Source organism: Oryx dammah, unplaced genomic scaffold (genome assembly GCF_014754425.2).
Source record: "Oryx dammah isolate SB20612 unplaced genomic scaffold, SCBI_Odam_1.1 HiC_scaffold_26, whole genome shotgun sequence".
Taxonomy (NCBI): Eukaryota; Metazoa; Chordata; class Mammalia; order Artiodactyla; family Bovidae; genus Oryx; species Oryx dammah.
The window spans coordinates 10,263,878-10,284,617 of NW_024070210.1; the positions used below are offsets into that span (position 1 = coordinate 10,263,878).

The 20,740-nt window shown below is 44.3% G+C and overlaps 1 protein-coding gene across 1 annotated transcript in view; it reads left to right on the plus strand.

The window, feature by feature from the left end:
* The window catches only part of STON2 (stonin 2), a 178,027-nt gene that overhangs the window by 54,189 nt on the left and 103,098 nt on the right, over positions 1 to 20,740 (plus strand). Inside the window, exon 4 of the mRNA XM_040225983.1 lies at positions 19,935 to 20,129. Within this exon, the coding sequence (XP_040081917.1) occupies positions 19,935 to 20,129 (195 nt within the window). The remainder of the gene's footprint in view (positions 1 to 19,934; positions 20,130 to 20,740) is intronic.

Here is a 20,740-nt window from a genome sequence, read left to right on the forward strand (position 1 = left end):
AAGGGACTCTTAAGAGTCTTCTCCAACACCACAATTCAAAAGCATCAATTCTTCGGTGCTCAGCCTTCTTTATAGTCCAACTCTCACATCCATACATGACTACTGGAAAAACCATAGCTTTGATTATACAGACCTTTGTCAGCAAAGTGATATCTATCTCTGCTTTTTAATAAGCTGTCTAAGTTGGTCATAGCTTTTCTCCCAAGGAGCAAGTGTTTATAAGTATACATCTACACCCCACCCCCTTTCTATGTGGAGGCAGGCTGAGAGTGAATCAAGCTGGTCTAGGGGAGCGCCTCTAATAGGGCAGGCCATTTATTAAGCGCATGTCCTGTGGTAGCTACAATGCTTTCCCTCCAAAGTTTACAGCCCCATGCATGCAGGCAGGGTGTGACATTCCACCAGAACAAAGTTTCCATGGAAACTGATTTTTTGACTTCAGCCCTCTTCCCAGTCACATAAGCATCACCCATGGAAACAGACTCTTACCTGTGATGTGATTGTAGTTTCTCAATTTATTCCCAGTTTATTCCTTACATCTGTTCTATTTGCTTCTAGCAAATGCCTAGCACTTTCCAATCTTTGTGTCAGGAAAAAAGGGAAGAATGTGTGTCTTGGACTCGTCCCGTGTAGCCTCTCTACTGATATCCTTTTATAAGAAAAAGGATGATCTTGACCTCAGAAAAGTAGGTGGGGGTGGGGGGTTGACAGAGGAGGACTGATGAGTGCCTGGATTCCTGGAAGCAAAAAAGTGGAGCTTTACTCCACCAGCTTGTCCTTTACCTTAACATCCTGGCTTGCAAAGAGAAGCTGGGAAAGAAGCAATCACAGGGGAGTCTGTAGGGAGAGAAATGTTCCCTGGGACACTCTTTCCCCTCCTTCAGTCCCTACTCCTCAGCTCCTCCACAGTTTTCCTGAGAGATGGAAAAAAAAAAAAACCCTCCCAAAACCCCACAAAAGAATTTCTCTTTTAAGCGGTGCCACCTAAGACTAAAGCCAAGGGGGCATTGGATTTTAGCCTGGCAGGAGAATGTGCAGTCTGCCTTCATTAAAATGCAGAAGGCTGTAGGCAGGGAAAGGAAGGGACAAAGAGACTGTCAGTAGTGGTAAATCTCTTATTTTTGTGGCATTTAAATGCCAGAAGCTGCACTGGGGACTTAGAGGAGCCAGAGAGTGGTTTGTCCCCACCCTGGTGACCTGGCTACTTAATTTCTTGTTCACCAACCACTGATGCATACCAAGGGTGACTGAATAACTAGGAGCAACAGCTAGAAGGGAAAACACGTCCAGAAATGCTTAAATCCATCAAGGAGACGACTTTCTTTTGGACTTCAACTAGAGCAGAATGTGAAGTACTTACTTTGTGGTTGGTCTGGGGAAAAGGGGCTATGTGATCTTTTTCAGAAAAATATGGATAAAATCAGTTGAATGACAGCCTTTCTATAAACACATATATAGGAAAGAGAACGGGCACCAGTTCCTTGGACCTGATGATGCTAGGAATGAAAGGGCATGGAAAATCACGCCTCTTGAATCTTTTGTAAAAGTTGTTTCCTCTGTTAAAACCCCTGAAATTTGGTGAAGGCCAATGTGAAATTCACATATCTGACTTAAGATCAGTTTGGCTCAAGCCATGTCCATACATATTCTCTTTGTGTACGTGTGTGTGCGCATGTGTGTGTGTGAGTGTGTACTCAGTTGTGTCCTATTCTTTGTGACCACATGGACTGTAGCCTACCAGGCTCCTCTGTCTCACAGGGTTATCCAGGCAAGAACACTGGAGTGGGTTATCATTTTCTCTTCCAGGGGATCTTTCTGACCCAGGCAATGAACTCGAGTCTCCCCCATCTTCTGCCTTTGCAGGGGGATTCTTTGGTGTCCCTTGTGGCTCAGCTGGTAAAGAATCTACCTGCAATGCAGAAGACCTGGGTTTGGTCCCTGGGTTAGGAAGATCCCCTGGAGAGGGGAAAGGCTACCCACTGCAGTATTCTGGCCTAGAGAATTCCATGGACTGTATAATCCATGGGGTTGCAAAGACTCAGAAACGACTGAGCGACTTTCACTTCACTTCTTTACCACTGGGCCACCAGGGAAGCCCAAATATTCTCTTTCAGTTCAGTTCAGTTCAGTCACTCAGTTGTGTCTGACTCTTTGCAACCCCATGGACTGCAGCACGCCAGGCTTCCCTGTCTATCACCAACTCCTGGAGCTTACTCAAACTCATGTCCATTGAGTCAGTGATGCCATCCAACCATCTCATCCTCTGTTTTCCCCTTCTCCTCCCGCCTTCAATCTTTCCCAGCATCAGAGTCTTTTCAGATGAGTCAGCTCTTCTCATGAGGTGGCCAAAGTATTGGCGTTTCAGCTTCAACATCAGTCCTTCCAGTGAACACCCAGGACTGATCTCCTTTAGAATGGACTGGTTGGATCTTGCAGTCTAAGAGACTGTCAAGAATCTTCTCCAACACCACAGTTCAAAAGCATCAGTTCTTTGGTGCTCAGCTTTCTTTATAGTCCAACTTTCACATCCATACATGACTACTGGAAAAACCATAGCCTTGACTAGATGGACCTTTGTTGGCAAAGTAATGTCTCTGCTTTTTAATATGCTGTCTAGGTTGGTCATAACTTTTCTTCCAGGGAGTAAGTGTCTTTTAATTTCATGGCTGCAGTCACCATCTGCAATGATTTTGGAGCCCCCCAAAATAAAGTCTGACACTGTTTCCACTGTTTCCCCATCTATTTCCCATGAAGTGATGGACTGGATGCCATGATCTTAGTTTTCTGAATGTTGAGCTTTAAGCCAACTTTTTCACTCTCCTCTTTCACTTTCAATATATTCTCTTTAGATTTTTTATCAGAACATTTAATGTCCAGTAGTCACGTTTGAATGGAGAAGGCAATGGCACCCAACTCCAGTACTCTTGCCTGGAAAATCCCATGGACGGAAGAGCCTGGTAGGCTCCAGTCCATGGGGTCGCTAAGAGTTGGACACGACTGAAGCGACTTAGCAGCAGCAGCAGTAGCAGCAGTCATGTTTAGATGTGAGAGTTGGACCATAAAGAAAGCTGAGTGCAGAAGAATTGATGCTTTTGAACTATGGTGTTGGAGAAGACTCTTGAGAATCCCTTGGACTGCAAGGAGATCCAATCAGTCCATCCTAAAGGAAATCAGTCCTGAATATTCACTGGAAGGACTGATGTTGAAGCTGAAACTCCAATACTTTGGCCACCTGAGGCGAAGAACTGACTCACTGGAAAAGACCCTGATGGTGGGAAAGACTGATGGTGGGAGAATAAGGGGACTACAGAGGATGAGATGGTTGGATGGCATCACCAACTCAATGGACGTGAGTTTGAGCGAGCTCTGGGAGTTGGTGATGGACAGGGAAGCTTGGTGTGCAGTCCATGGCATTGCAAAGAGTTGGACACCAACTGGGGTGACTGAACTGAACTGAATGTTGAACACTTTAAAGCGAAAGTCGCTCAGTTGTGTCCGACTCTTTGTGACCCCATGGACTACAGTCCATGGAATTCTCCAGGCCAGAATACTGGAGTGGGTAGCCTTTCCCTTCTCCAGGGGATCTTCCCAACCCAGGGATCGAACCCAGGTCTCCTGCATTGCAGCCAGATTCCTCATCAGGCGAGCCACAAGGGAAGCCCGTGGAACCCTTACACTTGGGATTTAAATTAGCATAGGAATACTGTTCACACGTTGGAAATATTGTTCCGGTTTGAGAATGCTGTGTGATCAGTCTGAATTACATGGTGAAAACTGTCAAAAGAAAGACTTAATTGAAAACTCATTTGCTAAACTCTGAAGTAAATGCATAGATATTCTGTTAAACCATGAGAGGAAGCAAAGTGCTTTTTTTAAATTAAAAAAAAAAGATTCTGATGGATCTCTTCAAATTAAAATTGAATCTTTATGTTTTTCTCTCAAAGAAATATGTTTGAAAATGGATCTACACCCAGGTGTGTTTTATTCCCATGGTGTGCTTTAGCAGTAGTGTTTCTGAGGTGGGCTAGTTGTACAGAATTTTCCTAACTTAGTGTTTTGCCTCCTCAGACTTCAGGAGGAATGTAGATGTCAGCTTCGCTGTCACCTAAAATTGTTACACAGATTGTCTCAGAGACAAGGCCAATGTGCATTTTCAAGTGTGTGGGTGTGCTTAGAATACATTTGCAAATGAATGCAGGCAAGTTGAAAGAGCAAAGTTCATCCCCGAAATTAAAAAAAAAAAAAAAAAAGAAAGAAATTAAGTCGCTATTATCCGCAGGGGGCTTCCTGTTCACTCATCATGTTTTGCACTGACCTTCTTCCAGGGACACAGCGATTCTGTGGCAAGGCCAAGGCCACGAGGCTGAATTGGACCCATTATGCGGATCCCGCAGGATATGCATAATTACAAACATGAGGAAAAAAACCCTTGATTTCCGGAACCTTTGTTTCCCCTGTCCTTCAAATATCTTCCCTCAGAGCTTGGACTGAGGCCTTCCCATTGTGTCTGGGGGTGCAGAGGGAAGCTAACTCTGTCTGACCAGAGAAAGACCCACTTGTTTGGGGGAGGACCAGAGATGATGTCAGCCATGTAAGAGGGAGGCAGCTGAGAGTCCTGAAGAGGAGGAGCCCAGCGGTTAGCTTCTGTGAGATTGTTCACTCTGGCTGCTGGGGGAGAGTGGTGGGCAGGGGTGGAGTAAGATCCCAGCTATTTGGTGACTGTGGAGGCCAGGCGCCCCACAAGGCTGTTTCTGCTCCTGGTCTTGCTTTCTTTTAATACCCTGCATGGTTCTTCTCTGCTTGTAAAGGTAATTCATGACCTTCCGGGACTCCATCTCACACCCGGGATGCTCTCAGGAATGAATTTTGTTAACCGAGCCCGTCTCCCTCAGGGCCTGCCCCCCTCCCACAGGACTCCGCTCCCCAGAGTGCCTTTCTGCCCCTGCCGGCTCCCTCAGCCTTTGACTCTCTCGAAGTTCTCTCCGAGCTCTGCTCAGCACCACCGCCCTCCAGCTGCTCTCTGCCTCTTCATCCTTTTTTTAAAGTGAGGCCCTTGTTTGCCTTTCTTTAAGTCTGTATTTGTTCCTTTGTTGGCCAGGCCCTGTAGCCGCGCCGGGCTTTCTCTGGTTGCCGTCTGCGGGCTTCTCTTTCGGTGCTCTCTCGTGCTGTGGAGACCAGCTGGCCACAGTAGTTGTGGCATGCGGGCTTAGTTGCCCCAGAGCATGAGGGAACTTCCCAGACCAGGGATCACGCCCATGTCCCCTGCCTTGGCAGGCAGATTCTGAACCCCTGGACCACCAGGGAAGGCCCCTAAATGTCTCTACCTGAAATTAGGCTGTGTGCTTATGTGTTTACTGTCTTCCCCACTAGAGAAAAGGGACTTTGTCTCATTTACTTTTTATCCCAGAACATGATCTATGGAACTTAGTAGGTGCCTTCTTTGTGTTTATTGGATAAATGAAGGAAAGGGGGAAAGGTGGACATAAAATCTATGGCAGAAGGACTCCTGTTTATGTGGGTAATGAGCTGTTAAGTAGAACTTGAACAATGGCCTCTTCGGTAAATCACAGGAAAGTGATTTTTTTGTTTTGTTTTGTTATCATCAGTTGTGTGCTTTCCCACTGTTGTGCACACAGTGTGTATATCCACCCACCACGTACGTACACAAAGATACACCAGTTCAGTTCAGTCCAGTCGCTCAGTCGTGTCCGACTCTTTGTGACCCCGTGAACCGCAGCACACCAGGCCTCCCTGTCTATCACCAACTCTCGGAGTTCACTCAAACTCATGTCCATCGAGTCGGTGATGCCATCCAGCCATCTCATCCTCTGTCGTCCCCTTTTCCTTCTGCCCCCAATCCCTCCCAGCATCAGAGTCTTTTCCAATGAGTCAGCTCTTCACATGAGGTGGCCAAAGTACTGGAGTTTCAGCTTTAGCATCATTCCTTCCAAAGAAATCCCAGGGCTGATCTCCTTTAGAATGGACTGGTTGGATCTCCTTGCAGTCCAAGGCACTCTCAAGAATCTTCTCCAACACCACAGTTCAAAAGCATCAATTCTTCGGCACTCAGCCTTCTTCACAGTCCAACTCTCACATCCATACATGACCACAGGAAAAACCATAGCCTTGACTAGACGGACCTCTGTTGGCAAAGTAATGTCTCTACTTTTGAATATGTTATCTAGGTTGGTCATAACTTTCCTTCCAAGGAGTAAGTGTCTTTTAATTTCATGGCTGCAGTCACCATCGATTGCACTCATCTTACACGCTAGTAAAGGAATGCTCAAAATTCTCCAAGCCAGGCTTCAGCAATACATGAACTGTGAACTTCCAGATGTTTAAGCTGGTTTTAGAAAAGCAAGAGGAACCAGAGATCAAATTGCCAACATCCACTGGATCATCAAAAAAGCAAGAGAGTTCCAGAAAAACATCTATTTCTGCTTCATTGACTATGCCAAGGCCTTTGACTGTGTGGATCACAATAAACTGTGGAAAATTCTGAAAGAGATGGGAATACCAGACCACCTGACCTGCCTCTTGAGAAACCTATATGCGGGTCAGGAAGCAACAGTTAGAACTGGACATGGAACAACAGACTGGTTCCAAATAGGAAAAGGAGTATGTCAAAGCTGTATATTGTCACCCTGCTTATTTAACTTATATGCAGAGTACATCATGAGAAACGCTGGGCTGGAAGAAGCACAAGCTGGAATCAAGATTGCCAGGAGAAATATCAATCACCTCAGATATGCAGATGACACCACCCTTATGGCAGAAAGTGAAGAGGAACTCAAAAGCCTCTTGATGAAAGTGAAAGAGGAGAGTGAAAAAGTTGGCTTAAAGCTCAACATTCAGAAAACTAATATCATGGCATCCGGTCCCATCACTTCATGGGAAATAGATGGGGAAACAGTGGAAACAGTGTCAGACTTTATTTTTGGGGGCTCCAGAATCACATAGCATATACAGATAACGTGTACTCATACACATAGTAATATACATGTACCTATATACACAAAACATATACACTGACATTTATGCACATACACACGTATTATATATGCACCTAGCATAACATGTATACACTGTATTAAAACCTCGATGTTCTCCTCTTCCAGAGAATATGCCAGCTCACCCAGGGGGCCGTGTGACCCATCTCCCCCTCACCCTCAGTCTGGGACATAGAACACAATCAGCTGCCTAAGCATGTATCAATTAACCAGTTCATTCATGCAAAGCATATTTAGGTGCTGGGAATGCAATTATGAGAAAGTTGGACACAGTCCCTCTTCTCCCCAAGCTGAGATTACCTAACAGTCTGGCAGTCTATTTCCCATGAAGCCTTCTGGGGCAAGCCAAAGCTTCCCTGAACCCGTCCTGGGGCCGCTGCTTTGTATCGCAAGCTGTGAAAGCCACAAATGAAGAGTTAAATGAGATATATTTTGTATTCATGGATGACCATGTTTATAACATTGGAGAAATCATTTAGCCCTAGTTTTCTATGGGGTCGCAGAGTCAGACACGACTGAAGTGACTTAGCAGCAGCAGCAGCAGTGAACATCTAACTAGAAGCAGAAAGTGGAAGACTCTAGCAGGGGTAACCTTGGCTCTCCTGACCTGGCATCTCTGCCCAGGCCGCCTTCAAATCTCAGAGGATGATGAGCAGAAAAAAACATTCTGGAAGGTATTACTCTCTAAGACACATATCAAACTCTTAATACCATCTCAGCAGCTGCTTCTGGAGAACGCAGCCCAGGACAAGGAATATCAGATGAAAGGGGAATAAAGGTGACTTAATGGAAAGGGGAAGTTTGGAGACATGCACAAAAGTTTGTCATCTGAAGAGCTGCAAAGAGAAGATGACCATCTACAAGTCGGAGAGAGAGGTCTGGGACAGAGCCTTCCCCACCAGCACACGGAAGGAACCAGTTTTGCTGACTTCTTGCCTCCAGAACAGTGTGAGAGAGGTAACTGATTCCCACTGTTCGAGCAGTGAAGTTGGTGGCACCTTGTTATGGCAATTCTAGAAACTGATCACATGGACCACAGCTTTGTTTAACTCAATGAAACTATGAGCCATGCCGTGTAGGGCCACCCGAGATGGATAGGTCATGGTGGAGAGTTCTGACGACACATGGTCTGCTGGAGATGGGACTGGCAAACCACTTCAGTATTCTTGCCTTGAGAACCCCATGAACAGTATAAAAAGCCAAAATGATAGGACACTGAAAGAGGAACTCCCCAGGTCAGTAGGTGCTCAATATGCTACTGGAGATCAGTGGAGAAAGAACTCCAGAAAGAATGAAGAGATGGAGCCAAAGCAAAAACAACACCCAGTTGTGGATGTGACTGGTGATGGAAGTAAAGTCCAATGCTGTAAAGAGCAATATTGCATAGGAACCTGGAATGTTAGGTCTATGAATCAAGGTAAATTGGAAGTGGTCAAACAGGAGGTGGAAAGAGTGAACATTGACATTTTAGGAATCAGTGAACTAAAATGGACTGGAATGGGTGAATTTAACTCAGATGACCATTATATCTACTACTGTGGACAGGAATCCCTTAGAAGAAATGGAGTAGCCCTTATAGTTAACAGAAGAGTCTGAAATACAGTACTTGGGTGCAATCTCAAACATGACAGAATTATCTCTATTCGTTTCCAAGGCAAACCATTCAATATTACAGTAATCCAAGTCTATGCCCTGACCAGTAATGCTGAAGAAGCTGAAGTTTAACAGTTCTATGAAGACCTATAAGACCTTCTAGAACTAACACCCCAAAAAGATGCCCTTTTCCTCATAGGGGACTGGAATGCAAAAGTAGGAAGTCAAGAGATACCTGGGGTAACTTGCAAATTTGGTCTTGGAGTACAAAATGAAGCAAGGCAAAAGCTAACAGAATTTTGCCAAGAGAACGCACTGGTCATAGCAAACACCCTCTTCCGACAACACAAGAGAAGACTCTACACATGGACATCACCAGATGGTCAATACCGAAATCAGATTGATTATATTCTTTGCAGCCAAAGGTGGAGAAGCTCCATACAGTCAGCAGAAACAAGACTGGGAGCTGACTGTGGCTCAGATCATGAACTCCTTATTGCCAAATTCAGACTTAAATTGAAGAAAGTAGGGAAAACCACTAGACCATTCAAGTATGACCTAAATCAAATCCCTTATGACTACACAGGAAGTGAGAAATAGATTCAAGGGATTAGATCTGATAGACAGAGTACCTGAAGAATTATGGATGGAGGTTCATGACATTGTACAGGAGGCAGGGATCAAGATCATCCCCAAGAAAAAGCAATGCAAAAAAGCAAAATGGTTGTCTGACGAGGACTTACAAATAGCTGAGAAAAGAAGAGAAGTGAAAGGGAAAGGAGAAAAGGAAAGATATAGCCATCTGAATGCAGAGTTCCAAAGAATAGCAAGGAGAGATAAGAAAGCCTTCCTCAGTGATCAATGCAAAGAAATAGAGGAAAACAATAGAATAGGAAAGACTAGAGATCTCTTCAAGAAAATTAGAAATACCAAGGGAATATTTCATGCAAAGATAGGCACAATAAAGGACAGAAATGGTATGGACCTAACAGAAGTAGAAGATACTAAGAAGAGGTGGCAAAAATACACAGAAGAACTGTACAAAAAAGATCTTCATGACCCAGATAACCACGACATTGTGATCATTCACCTAGAGCCAGACATCCTGGAATGTGAAGTCAAGTAGGCCTTAGGAAGCATCACTACAAACAAAGCTAGTGGAGGTGATGGAATTCCAGTTATTTCAAGTCCTAAAAGATGATGCTGTGAAAGTGCTGCACTCAATATGCCAGCAAATTTGGAAAACCCCGCAGTGGCCACAGGACTGGAAAATGTGAGTCTTCATTCCAATCCCAAAGAAAGGCAATGCCAAAGATTGCTCAAACTATTGCACAATTGCACTCATCTCACATGGTAGCAAAGTAATGCTCAAAATTCTCCAAGCCAGGCTTCAACAGTATGTGAACCATGAACTTTCAGATGTTCAAGCTGGTTTTAGGAAAGGCAGAGGAACCAGAGATCAAATTGCAAACATCCGTTGGATCATAGAAAAAGCAAGAGAATTCTAGAAAAACATCTGGTTTATTGACTACAATAAAGCCTTTGACTGTGTGGATCACAATAAACTGTGAGAAATTCTTCAAGAGATGGGAATACCAAACTACCTGACCTGCCTCCTGAGAAATCTGTATGCAGGTCAAGAAGCAACAGTTAGAACTGGACATGGAACAACAGACTGGTTCCAAATTGGGAAAGGAGTACATCAAGGCTGTATATTGTCACCCTGCTTATTTAAGTTATATGCAGACTACATCATGTGAAATGCCAGGCTGAATGAAGCACAAGCTGGAATCAAGATTCCTGGGAGAAATATCAGTAACCTCAGATATGCAGATGACACTACCCTTATGGCAGAAATTGAAGAGAACTAACGAGCCTCTGATGAAAGTGAAAGAGGAGAGTTTAAAAGCTGGCTTAAAACTCAACATTCAGAAAACTAAGAACATGGCATTTGATCTCATCACTTCATGGCAAATAGGTGGGGAAACAATGGAACAAGAAGAATAAAATACTTAGGAATATATCTACCTAAAGAAACTAAAGACCTATATACAGAAAACTATAAAACACTGATGAAAGAAATCAAAGAGGACACTAATAGATGGAGAAATATACCATGCTCATGGATCGGAAGAATCAATATAGTGAAAATGAGTATATTACCCAAAGCAATTTACAAATTCAATGCAATCCCTATCAAGATACCGGCGATATTTTTCGCAGAACTAGAACAAATAATTTCAAGATTTGTATGGAAATACAAAAAACCACGAATAGCCAAAGCAATCTTGAGAAAGAAGAATGGAACTGGAGGAATCAATTTGCCTGACTTCAGGCTCTACTACAAAGCCACAGTCATCAAGACAGTATGGTATTGGCACAAAGACAGACATATAGATCAATGGAACAAAATAGAAAGCCCAGAGATAAATCCACATACATATGGACACTTATCTTTGACAAAGGAGGCAAGAATATACAATGGAGTAAAGACAATCTCTTTAACAAGTGGTGCTGGGAAAACTGGTCAACCACTTGTAAAAGAATGAAACTAGATCACTTTCTAACACCGCACACAAAGATAAACTCAAAATGGATTAAAGATCTAAATGTAAGACCAGAAACTATAAAACTCTTAGAGGAGAACATAGGCAAAACACTCTCCGACATAAACCACAGCAGGATCCTCTATGATCCACCTCCCAGAATTCTGGAAATAAAAGCAAAAATAAACAAATGGGATCTAATTAAAATTAAAAGCTTCTGCACAACAAAGGAAAACATAAGCAAAGTGAAAAGACAGCCTTCCGAATGGGAGAAAATAATAGCAAATGAAGAAACTGACAAACAACTAATCTCAAAAATATACAAGCAACTCCTGCAGCTCAATTCCAGAAAAATAAACGACCCAATCAAAAAATGGGCCAAAGAACTAAATAGACATTTCTCCAAGAAGACATACGGATGGCCAACAAACACATGAAAAGATGCTCAACATCACTCATTATTAGAGAAATGCAAATCAAAACCACAATGAGGTACCACTTCACACCAGTCAGAATGTCTGCGATCCAAAAATCTGCAAGCAATAAATGCTGGAGAGGATGTGGAGAGAAGGGAACCCTCCTACATTGTTGGTGGGAATGCAAACTAGTACAGCCACTATGGAGAACAGTGTGGAGATTCCTTAAAAAATTGCAAATAGAAATGCCTTATGACCCAGCAATCCCACTGTTGGGCATACACACAGAGGAAACCAGAATTGAAAGAGACACATGTACCCCAATGTTCATTGCAGCACTGTTTATAATAGCCAGGACATGGAAACAACCTAGATGTCCATCAGTAGATGAATGGATAAGAAAGCTGTGGTACATATACACAATGGAATATTACTCAGCCATTAAAAAGAATACATTTGAATCAGTTCTGCTGAGATGGATGAAACTGGAGCCGATTATACAGAGTGAAGTGAGCCAGAAAGAAAAACACCAATACAGTATACTAACACATATATATAGAATTTAGGAAGATGGCAATGATGACCCTGTGTGCAGGACAGCAAAAAAGACACAGATGTGTATAGCGGACTTTTGGACTCAGAGGGAGAGGGAGAGGGTGTGATGATTTGGGAGAATGGCATTGAAACATGTATAATATCATGTAAGAATCGAAATGCCAGTCTATGTCTGATGCAGGATATGACACGCCTGGGGCTGACGCGCGGGGATGACCCAGAGAGATGTTGTGGGGAGGGGGGTGGGAGGGGGGCTCATGTTTGGGAACGCATGTACACCTGTGGTGGATTCATGTCAATCTATGCCAAAACCAATACAGAATTGTAAAGTAAAAATTAAAAATAAATAAATAAATTAAAAAAAAAAAAAGAAAGAAAACTAAGAACATGGCATTTGATCTCATCACTTCATGGCAAATAGGTGGGGAAACAATGGAAAGAGTGAGGGACTTTATTTTGGGGGGGCTCCAAAATTACTGCAGATGGTGACTGTAGCCATGAAATTAAAAGATGCTTGCTCCTTGGAAGAAAAAAGCTATGACCAACCTAGACAGCATTTTAAAAAGCAGAGACATTACTTTGCCAACAAAAGTCCGTCTAGTCAAAGCTAGGTTTTTCCAGTAGTCATGTATGGATGTGAGAATTGGACTATAAAGAAAGCTGAGTGCCGAAGAATTGATGCTTTTGAACTGTGGTGTTGGAGAAGACTCTTGAGAGTCCCTTGGACTGCAAGGAGATCCAACCAGTCCATCCTAAAGGAAATCAGTCCTGAATATTCACTGGAAGGACTGATGTTGAAGCTGAAACTCCAATACTTTGGCCACCTGATTCAAAGAATGGACTCATTGGAAAAGACCCTGATGCTGGGAAAGATTGAAGGCAGAAGAAGGGGACAACAGAGGATGAGATGATTGGATGGCATCACTGACTCAATGGATATGAGTTTGGGCAAACTCGGGGAGTTGGTGATGGACAGGGAGGCCTGGCGTGCTGCAGCCCATGGGGTTGCAAAAAGTCAGACACCATTAAGCAACTGAACTGAACTGAGTAAACATTAAAGTATAAATAAAGGACATGACCTCAAAGTGTATATAAGTATTTGAAATTTCAGTCTGCTCAGGGTCCCAGGGGATAAAAAGAGAGAAGAGTATTTGCTGTATTAATTGTTTTGGCTGATAACCTGTTGTTGTGCCCTGTTCAGTTGTGTCTGACTTTTTTGGACTCCATGAACTGTAGCCCACAGGCTCCTCTGTCCATGGGATTTCCCACGCAAAAATACTGAAGTGGGTTGCCATTCCCTTCTCCAGGGAATGTTCCTTACCCAGGGATCGAACCTACCTCTCCTGCATTTCCTGCATTGCAAGGCAGATTCTTTACCTACTGAGCCATCAAGGAAGCCCTGACAACTTCTTTATTATTTATTCAACCAATGGAGATTTGAGCCCCGACTTTGGGCAGTCACTATTCAAGGCACTGGGGATACAGTGGGAAGTCCTGCCTCATCCATTCTGCTGGGGGAAGCCACAGCAGAAACTGGATCGAGAAGTAGATGAATGTGTGTCAGATAACGTGTTCAGTGGGAAGAGGAGAAAAACAAGGCAAAGAAAGGAGGAGGGTGAGAGCGGATATGAAACTTACAGAAGGTCAGGGAGCCACTCTGAGCAGTAGCTTTGGCATGAAGACTTGAGGGAAGTGAGGCCTGAGCCTTGCAGAAATTGGGGAAGGAGTCTTCCAGGAGGAAGGAACCACAAGCGATGGGACCCTGTTTGTGTTTTGTGATTCAAGTGGAATGAATGGGGGAGAAGTTCGAGAAGGTGGCGAGTCAGAGAATCTGTGTGGTCTCGGATGGCGTAGGTTTCTAAGGGCACAGTGAGGACGTGGACCTTGACTGTGGGTGAGGAGGAAAGCTGTGTGTGTGTGGGGGTTGTTGTACCCGAGGTGTGGTGTGAGCGCCCTAGGCTTGCACACACAGCTGATTCTGTTCACACTGGGGGGCTGCTATGTGGAGAACAGACTGAGGAGGAGGGGAAATGGGGAAATGGGGAGACCAAGGACAGCCACCGGGATGACCCCGGAGAGGACGCGGTCTGGGATCGGGGTGGTAGCTTGGTGGGAAGCTACCGTCTGGTGGAAAGTGATTGGATTCCAGGTGTCCTTTGAAGGTAGCATTAACAGAAGCTGTGAGAGACCAAAGGTGAGAAGAATCAAGGTGTCCTTCTGAACATCGGAAAGGGAGAGGGAGCTGGTGTGGAAGAGAGAAGAGGAACTTGGTTTCCAACGTGAAGAGATGTCAGTCAAGATTTCAAGTAGATTTGGATATAAGTTTATATCTGGAAGTAGCAACTACCACTTAGCCCTCTTTGGGGCTTCCCTGGTGGCTCAGACAGTAAAGAATCCACCTGCAATGCAAGAGACCTGGGTTCAATCCCTCGGTGCAGAAGATCTCCTGAAGAAGGGAATGGCAACCCACTCTAGCATTCTTGCCTCGAGAATTCTGTGGATAGAGGAGCCTGGCGGGCTACAGTCCATGGGGTCGCAAAAAGTCAGACAAGACTGAGCAACTAACCACCCTTTTGGAGTACTTCCTTTGTGCCAAGCATTTTGCTAAGTGCTTTGTCAGTATTAGCCTAATCTGTCTGGGGTGGGGGGGTGCGTTTTCTGCTCCATTTTACAGATGAGAACACATAAGGACAGACGTATTGAGTAACTTGCCCCAGGCTACAGGGCTGTGTGCAGCAGGCAGTCTGGACCCAGAGTCCTTACATACAACCTCATAGGAAAGGAGAGAAGGCAGATTTCTGTCTTTGTTTCTCTGTATTCCTTGCAGATCAGATGTGAAGCATCATGACGACAGCAACCTGCTGCTCACTGGCCTGGCTGTCAGAGGTCTGGTCCTCCTCTGGGAGAAGAGTCAACTCCAGACTGAGAACTTTTTCTCACTGTTCAACTGATCTTGTGGCCTGAGCATATTCAATCCAGAAACTAAATACCATGATATATTCAAATTTGCTAAGCTGATAAATAAAGTGTATGAGATCAAATGAGAACAGATGGTAGGGTGTAGAGACATCGCCTCTCCCAGCTACTTTGATTTTTGTTGTTCAGTCGCTCAGTTGTGTCTGACTCTTCATGACTGCACGGTCTGCAGCACGCCAGGCTCCTCTGTCCTCCACCATCTCCTGGAATTTGCTCAAATTCATATCCATTGAGTCGGTGATGCCATCCAGCCATCTCATCCTCTGTTGCCTCTTCTCTTCCTCCCTTCAATCTTTCCCAGCATCAGGGTCTTTTCCAATGAGGGGGCTCTTTGCAGCAGGTGGCCAAAGTATTGGAGTTGCAGCTTCAGCATCAGTCCTTCCAATGAATATTCAGGGTTGATTTCCTTTAGGATTGACTGGTTTGACCTCCTTACAGTCTAGGGGGCTCTCAAGAGTCTTCTCCCAGCTTTATTATTCTTCTGTTTTTCTTTCGAGGGAAATTTGAGAGTGTTAGCTAACAAATGTAAAGAAGCTATATCTGGAGAGTTCCCTAGTGGTCCGGTGGCTAAGGCTCTGCACTCCCACTGCAGGGGAGCTGGGTTTGATCCCTGGTCAGGGAACTAGATCCCACACGCCACAACTAAAAGAAGTTCAAATGCTGCAACTAAAGATCCCGTGTGCCATGGCAAAGACCTGGTGCAGATAAATAAATAAATAAGAGCTAATGTGAAAATACAAATAGTTAAATTCCTTTCTTGAATAGTCTTTTGATATGTGGCTTTAATAAGCTTTATTAAAAGGATCACGTTTAAAGTGTGTATTAAATTACAAAGGGCGACAGTACAACCCACCACCCAGTTTAATAAATAGAACACTGTCATCACTCAGAAGCCCTCTGTTTCCCCACTGATCATGACATCCTTTCTCTAGACATCCACTTCCCTCTCTCCTCTGTCACCCTCTCCCTGGGTTTTGTGATAACTGCTCTACTTTTCCTAACAGCTTTCCTGCACATGCGTCTCAAATGATCGAATTGCATTTCATCTGTTTGTGAACCTTATGTAAGCGGAATAATACTGTATGTATTATTCTGTGGCCGCCTCCTTTTACACTTTATTTATGAGGTTTTCCCGTTTCATTACCTGTAGGTATAGTGTTTATTGCAGTGTATTCCGTCTTAGTGAGAGTGGAAGTCTCTCAGTTGTGCTTGACTCTGCGACCCTATGGACTATACAGTCCATGGAATACTCCAGGCCAGAATACTGGAGTGGGTTGCCATGCCCTCCTCCAGGGAATCTTCCCAACCCAGGGATCAAGCCCAGGTCTCCTGCATTGTGAGTGGATTCTTTACCAGCTGACCCAGAGGGGAAGCCCAAGAATATTGGAATGGGTTGCCTAACCCTTCTCCAGCGGATCTTCCCAACCCAGGAATCGAACTGGGGTCTCCTGCATTGCAGGCGGATTCTTTACCAGCTGAGCCACGAGGGAGGCCCATTCCATCTTAGTAATATTCCACAGTTCATTTACCCGTGCTGTGTGATGGATATTGGAGTTATTCTACTTTGGGGCAGTTAGGAACATGTTTCTGTGAGCATGCATTTTGCCTTTTCAGTGAGCCTTCCTATCCTAGTGAACACGTGCAAGTGCAAGTGATTCTCGTGTTTAAAAATATCTGAGAACTGCTGTGCTGCAGGGTGTGTTTATCTTCCACTCGATCAGATGACTTTAACAGCAGCCCGTTGTCTGCGGTGCTTCCAGTTTACTTTCCTACCAGCCACACAGAAAAGCTGCCGTGGCTCCAGTGCCCTGACTACAGCGGGATAGTCACGTTTCACTGTTTTTGTCACGGGGAGGCAGGGAGGAAGGGAAGGGTGAAGACCAATGATAGCTCGTGTGGTTTTAATCTGCATTTCCTAGATTACTAATGAGGTTGAGTTTGTTTTTTGTGTTTTTTTTTTTAAATTATTTTTCCATTTAGTTTTTTCCTTTCTTAAAATGCCTATTTGAGAGTATTTTTTGATGGTATTTCCCTTTTTCTTGCTGATTTCCTGGAGTTCCTTGTGGACACAATGTGTGACAGATATTATCTCCCACCCTGTGGGTAGTCTTTTTACTCTTTGTGTGTGCTTAGTAGCTCAGTCGTTTTCAACTGTTCCGTGACCCCATGGACTGTAGCCCGCCAGGTTCCTCTGTCCCTGGGATTTCCCAGGCAAGAATACTGGGGTGGGTTGCCATTTCCTTCTCCAGGGGGTCTTCCTGACCCAGGGATCAAACCCGAGTCTCCTGTGTCTCCTGCATTGCAGGCAGATTCTTTACCTGCTGAGCCTTTGGGGAATCCCCCTTTTATTCTTTATGGTGACTTTTAGTGAGAAGAAATTCTTAATTTTAATGATATGAAATTTGTTTATTTTTCTTTTATGCTTGGTGCTTTCTTGGTCTTGGTAAAGAAAATCTTTCACTACCTCCGAAATCATGACCACATTAAGCTGTTTGGTTGGCCAAAACGTCCACTGGATTTTTCCATAAGCTGTAATAGATCTTTTTGGCCAACCCAATATATGCCTTCTAAAGAACATTTTATGTAGGCTTTCACACTTTGACATTCAGCCCACTTAGAATTGATTTTTCTGTATAGTGTGAAGTTGGAGTCTAATTTCACTTTTTTCTTTTAGTAGCATTTTTTCTATGTTATTTCTATCATTTTATTTATTTTAATGTGTATTTTAAATGCATTTATATTACTAAAATTTTGATTTCATTCATATCTAAATTGTGTGATTCTGCTTACTGCTTACTAGGAGGGGAAAAAAGCCATGAATTGGAGAAGGAAATGGCAACCCACTCCAGTGTTCTTGCTTGGAGAATCCCAGGGATGGGGGAGCCTGGTGGGCTGCTGTTTATGGGGTCACACAGAGTCGGACACGACTGATGCAACTTAGCAGCAGCAGCAGGATTTTGACTGAGAGTGCAAAATTCTATAATCCAATTTAGGGAGAATTAACATCTTTACAAAGGCTTCCCTGGTGGCTCAGTGGTAAAGAATCCACCTGCCAAAGCAGGAGACACAGATTCAATCCCTGGGTGGAGAAGGTCCCCTGGAAAAAGAAGTGGCAACCCACTCCAGTATTCTTGCCTGGAAAACTCCAAGGACACAGGAGTCTGGAGGGCTGCAGTCCATCAGATCACAAAGAGTTGGACATGACGAGCAACAGAATAGCAACAAGCATCTTTTCATCATCAGTTCTTTCAGTCGATGAATATAGAATCTCTCCATCTATGTAGGTCCTCTCTGTGGTCTCTTAACTTTACAGGTATCTCCTCTGGGGCTTTGCCCCTCTTTTGTTAAATTTATTACTGCATATGCTTTGTGTTTTGTGTTGCTTTTATAGATGCTATATTGTTTTCTTGCTGGTTAAAGACTTGAAACTTCTAAAACTTTTGCTCTGCAAAGACCCTGTTAAGAAAATAAGGAGAATTTCACGTATGCTGATGGGAATATAAAATGGTCCAGCATCTTTGGAAAACTGTTTGGTAGGTTCTTATAAAACTAAACATGCAGTTACCATATATCTAAGAAATTGTACTCTTGGGTGTTTATCCCAGTGAAATTGAATCTTATGTTCATACAAAAATCTGTACATGAATGTTCATAGCACCTTTATTTATAAGAGCCAAGGACTGGAAACAGCCCAGGTGTCCTTTGGCCGATGAATGGAGGACTACCTGTGGTACATCCACACCATGAAAGACTGCTCAGCAATAAAAAGGAATGAAGCATTGATACGTTCAACAGTGTCAGTGAACGTCAAAGTCATTAAGCTGAGTTTCTTTCTTTTTCATCCTTCCTTCCCCGTCCTCAGTGTTTTTAGCACTTGCTTTCAGTATTTGTCAGTGAACTTGCAATAAGCCTCTCAGGAAACACCATGGAGAAGCCATGTGACAGGCAATTGAGCAAAAACAACTTAGGAACATCAGGAAACTCAAAAAAGGGACTCTGCAAAATGGTTTTTGCTGAATTCGGTGTGTAGGGTTACCCAGATAAAGCCAGATCCTGTAAAGGCATTTTTCATTGTTCGGCAGGTCAGCAGCCCTGGTAGATCTCAATTTGTATTTGTAACAGACTACAGACTCCAGTTACAGTCAAACTCAAGGCAAGCAGACACATATCGCATTCCTAGGCGAATACGTATATATTCAAGTTCCTGCCCCTTAACCCAATCTAGCTCTAATTTTGCAGTGCAGGTTGGTGAGTTTTCTTGAGATGGTTGGCGCGCCACTAAAAATGGAGGAAAATGTAAGGGTAAGGGTGAAACTGCGTGCACGTTGGATCTGAATGAAGCTGCAACCTAGGTTAGAAATCTAAGTACAGCCTGATATATGAAATAGACACCTGAGGGGAACATACTGGATAGCGCAAGGAGTGCGGTGACCTAACTGGGAGGGAAATCCAAAAGCTGGGGGATACATGTGCTGTATGGCCGATTCATTTTGCTGTGGAGCAGAACCTAACACAACATTGTGGAGCAACTGTACTCCAAGACAAAGAAGATGAAGAAATACAAGTAGAGCCTAAAATCGCACATGTTCTTTGAAGAGCTAATTCTCTATCTGAGGGTCCTGAGACTTTAGTTATAGCACCGGTTTTGATCGCGACTTGCCGGTGGGGTCTTGGTCAGTTAGTTTTCCCTGTCTGTGTCAGGAGTGACACTCCCTCTCCTTCCTTGCCTGGTATGGTTGTTGAGGTGTCATAGGATCAGAGCAACATCAAAGTCAGACAAGCGCTAAAGATGAGCAGAGTGCAGCTGTTTACCCTGGATGCTTTTGGTTTGTCCCCAGCCACATCGCTGACCATGCCCTGCTGGACCTGCCCTTCCTTCGACTCCCTGGGGAGATGCCCTCTGCCCTCCGAGAGCAGCTGGACCACACATTCTGAAGACACCAGTAGTCCTAGTTTTGGCCCCTCATACACAGACCTGCAGCTCATCAGTGCTGGGGAGCAGAGTGGCCTGGCTTCCGGGGCCGACTCGACAGGTAAGAGGGAGCCCCAGGCCAGAGGGCTCTGCAAGTCACTTTTGATTGCCTCTCATCAAATCTCTGCAGCCAGCTTTGTTTGCAGAATGACGTCAGGCGTAGTCATCCAGTGGAGAGAGCCAGAGCCCTCGGTGTTTCAGAATTGCATTGGGGAAAACACGTGCACACAGACTGGCTGGTTAGTTGGCAGGTTCGCACACCTGGGAAACCATTTGCCATGCTGTCTTAAGGGGCTGTCTTCTGACTGTTCTGTTCAAGCACAGTTCCCTGTCGGCTTGTTTTGTCCTTGGGTGACTGAACGGTGTGTGATGTGCGCAAGGCTGAAGCTTTCATCCCACCACCTACGCACCTCCCCTGTTCTGCAAAGGGAGGTTAGATTTAAGCAGAGAAAAAAGTCAACGCTATGTGAAGCGGAATGAGAATCGGGCTGCAGCCACTGTGTCCAGGCTGCAGATAAGTTAGTTGTTCTGTTTATTCTTTTGTGCCTGAATATTGAGCTAGCTGTGCATCAGTCTGAAACATCCCATGTTCTCATTTATAGCATTTCCGGTAGGTGTATAAGGTGGACGCTTGCTGGCTTTGCAGGTAGAGGTTGCTGGCTTGTCCCTAAG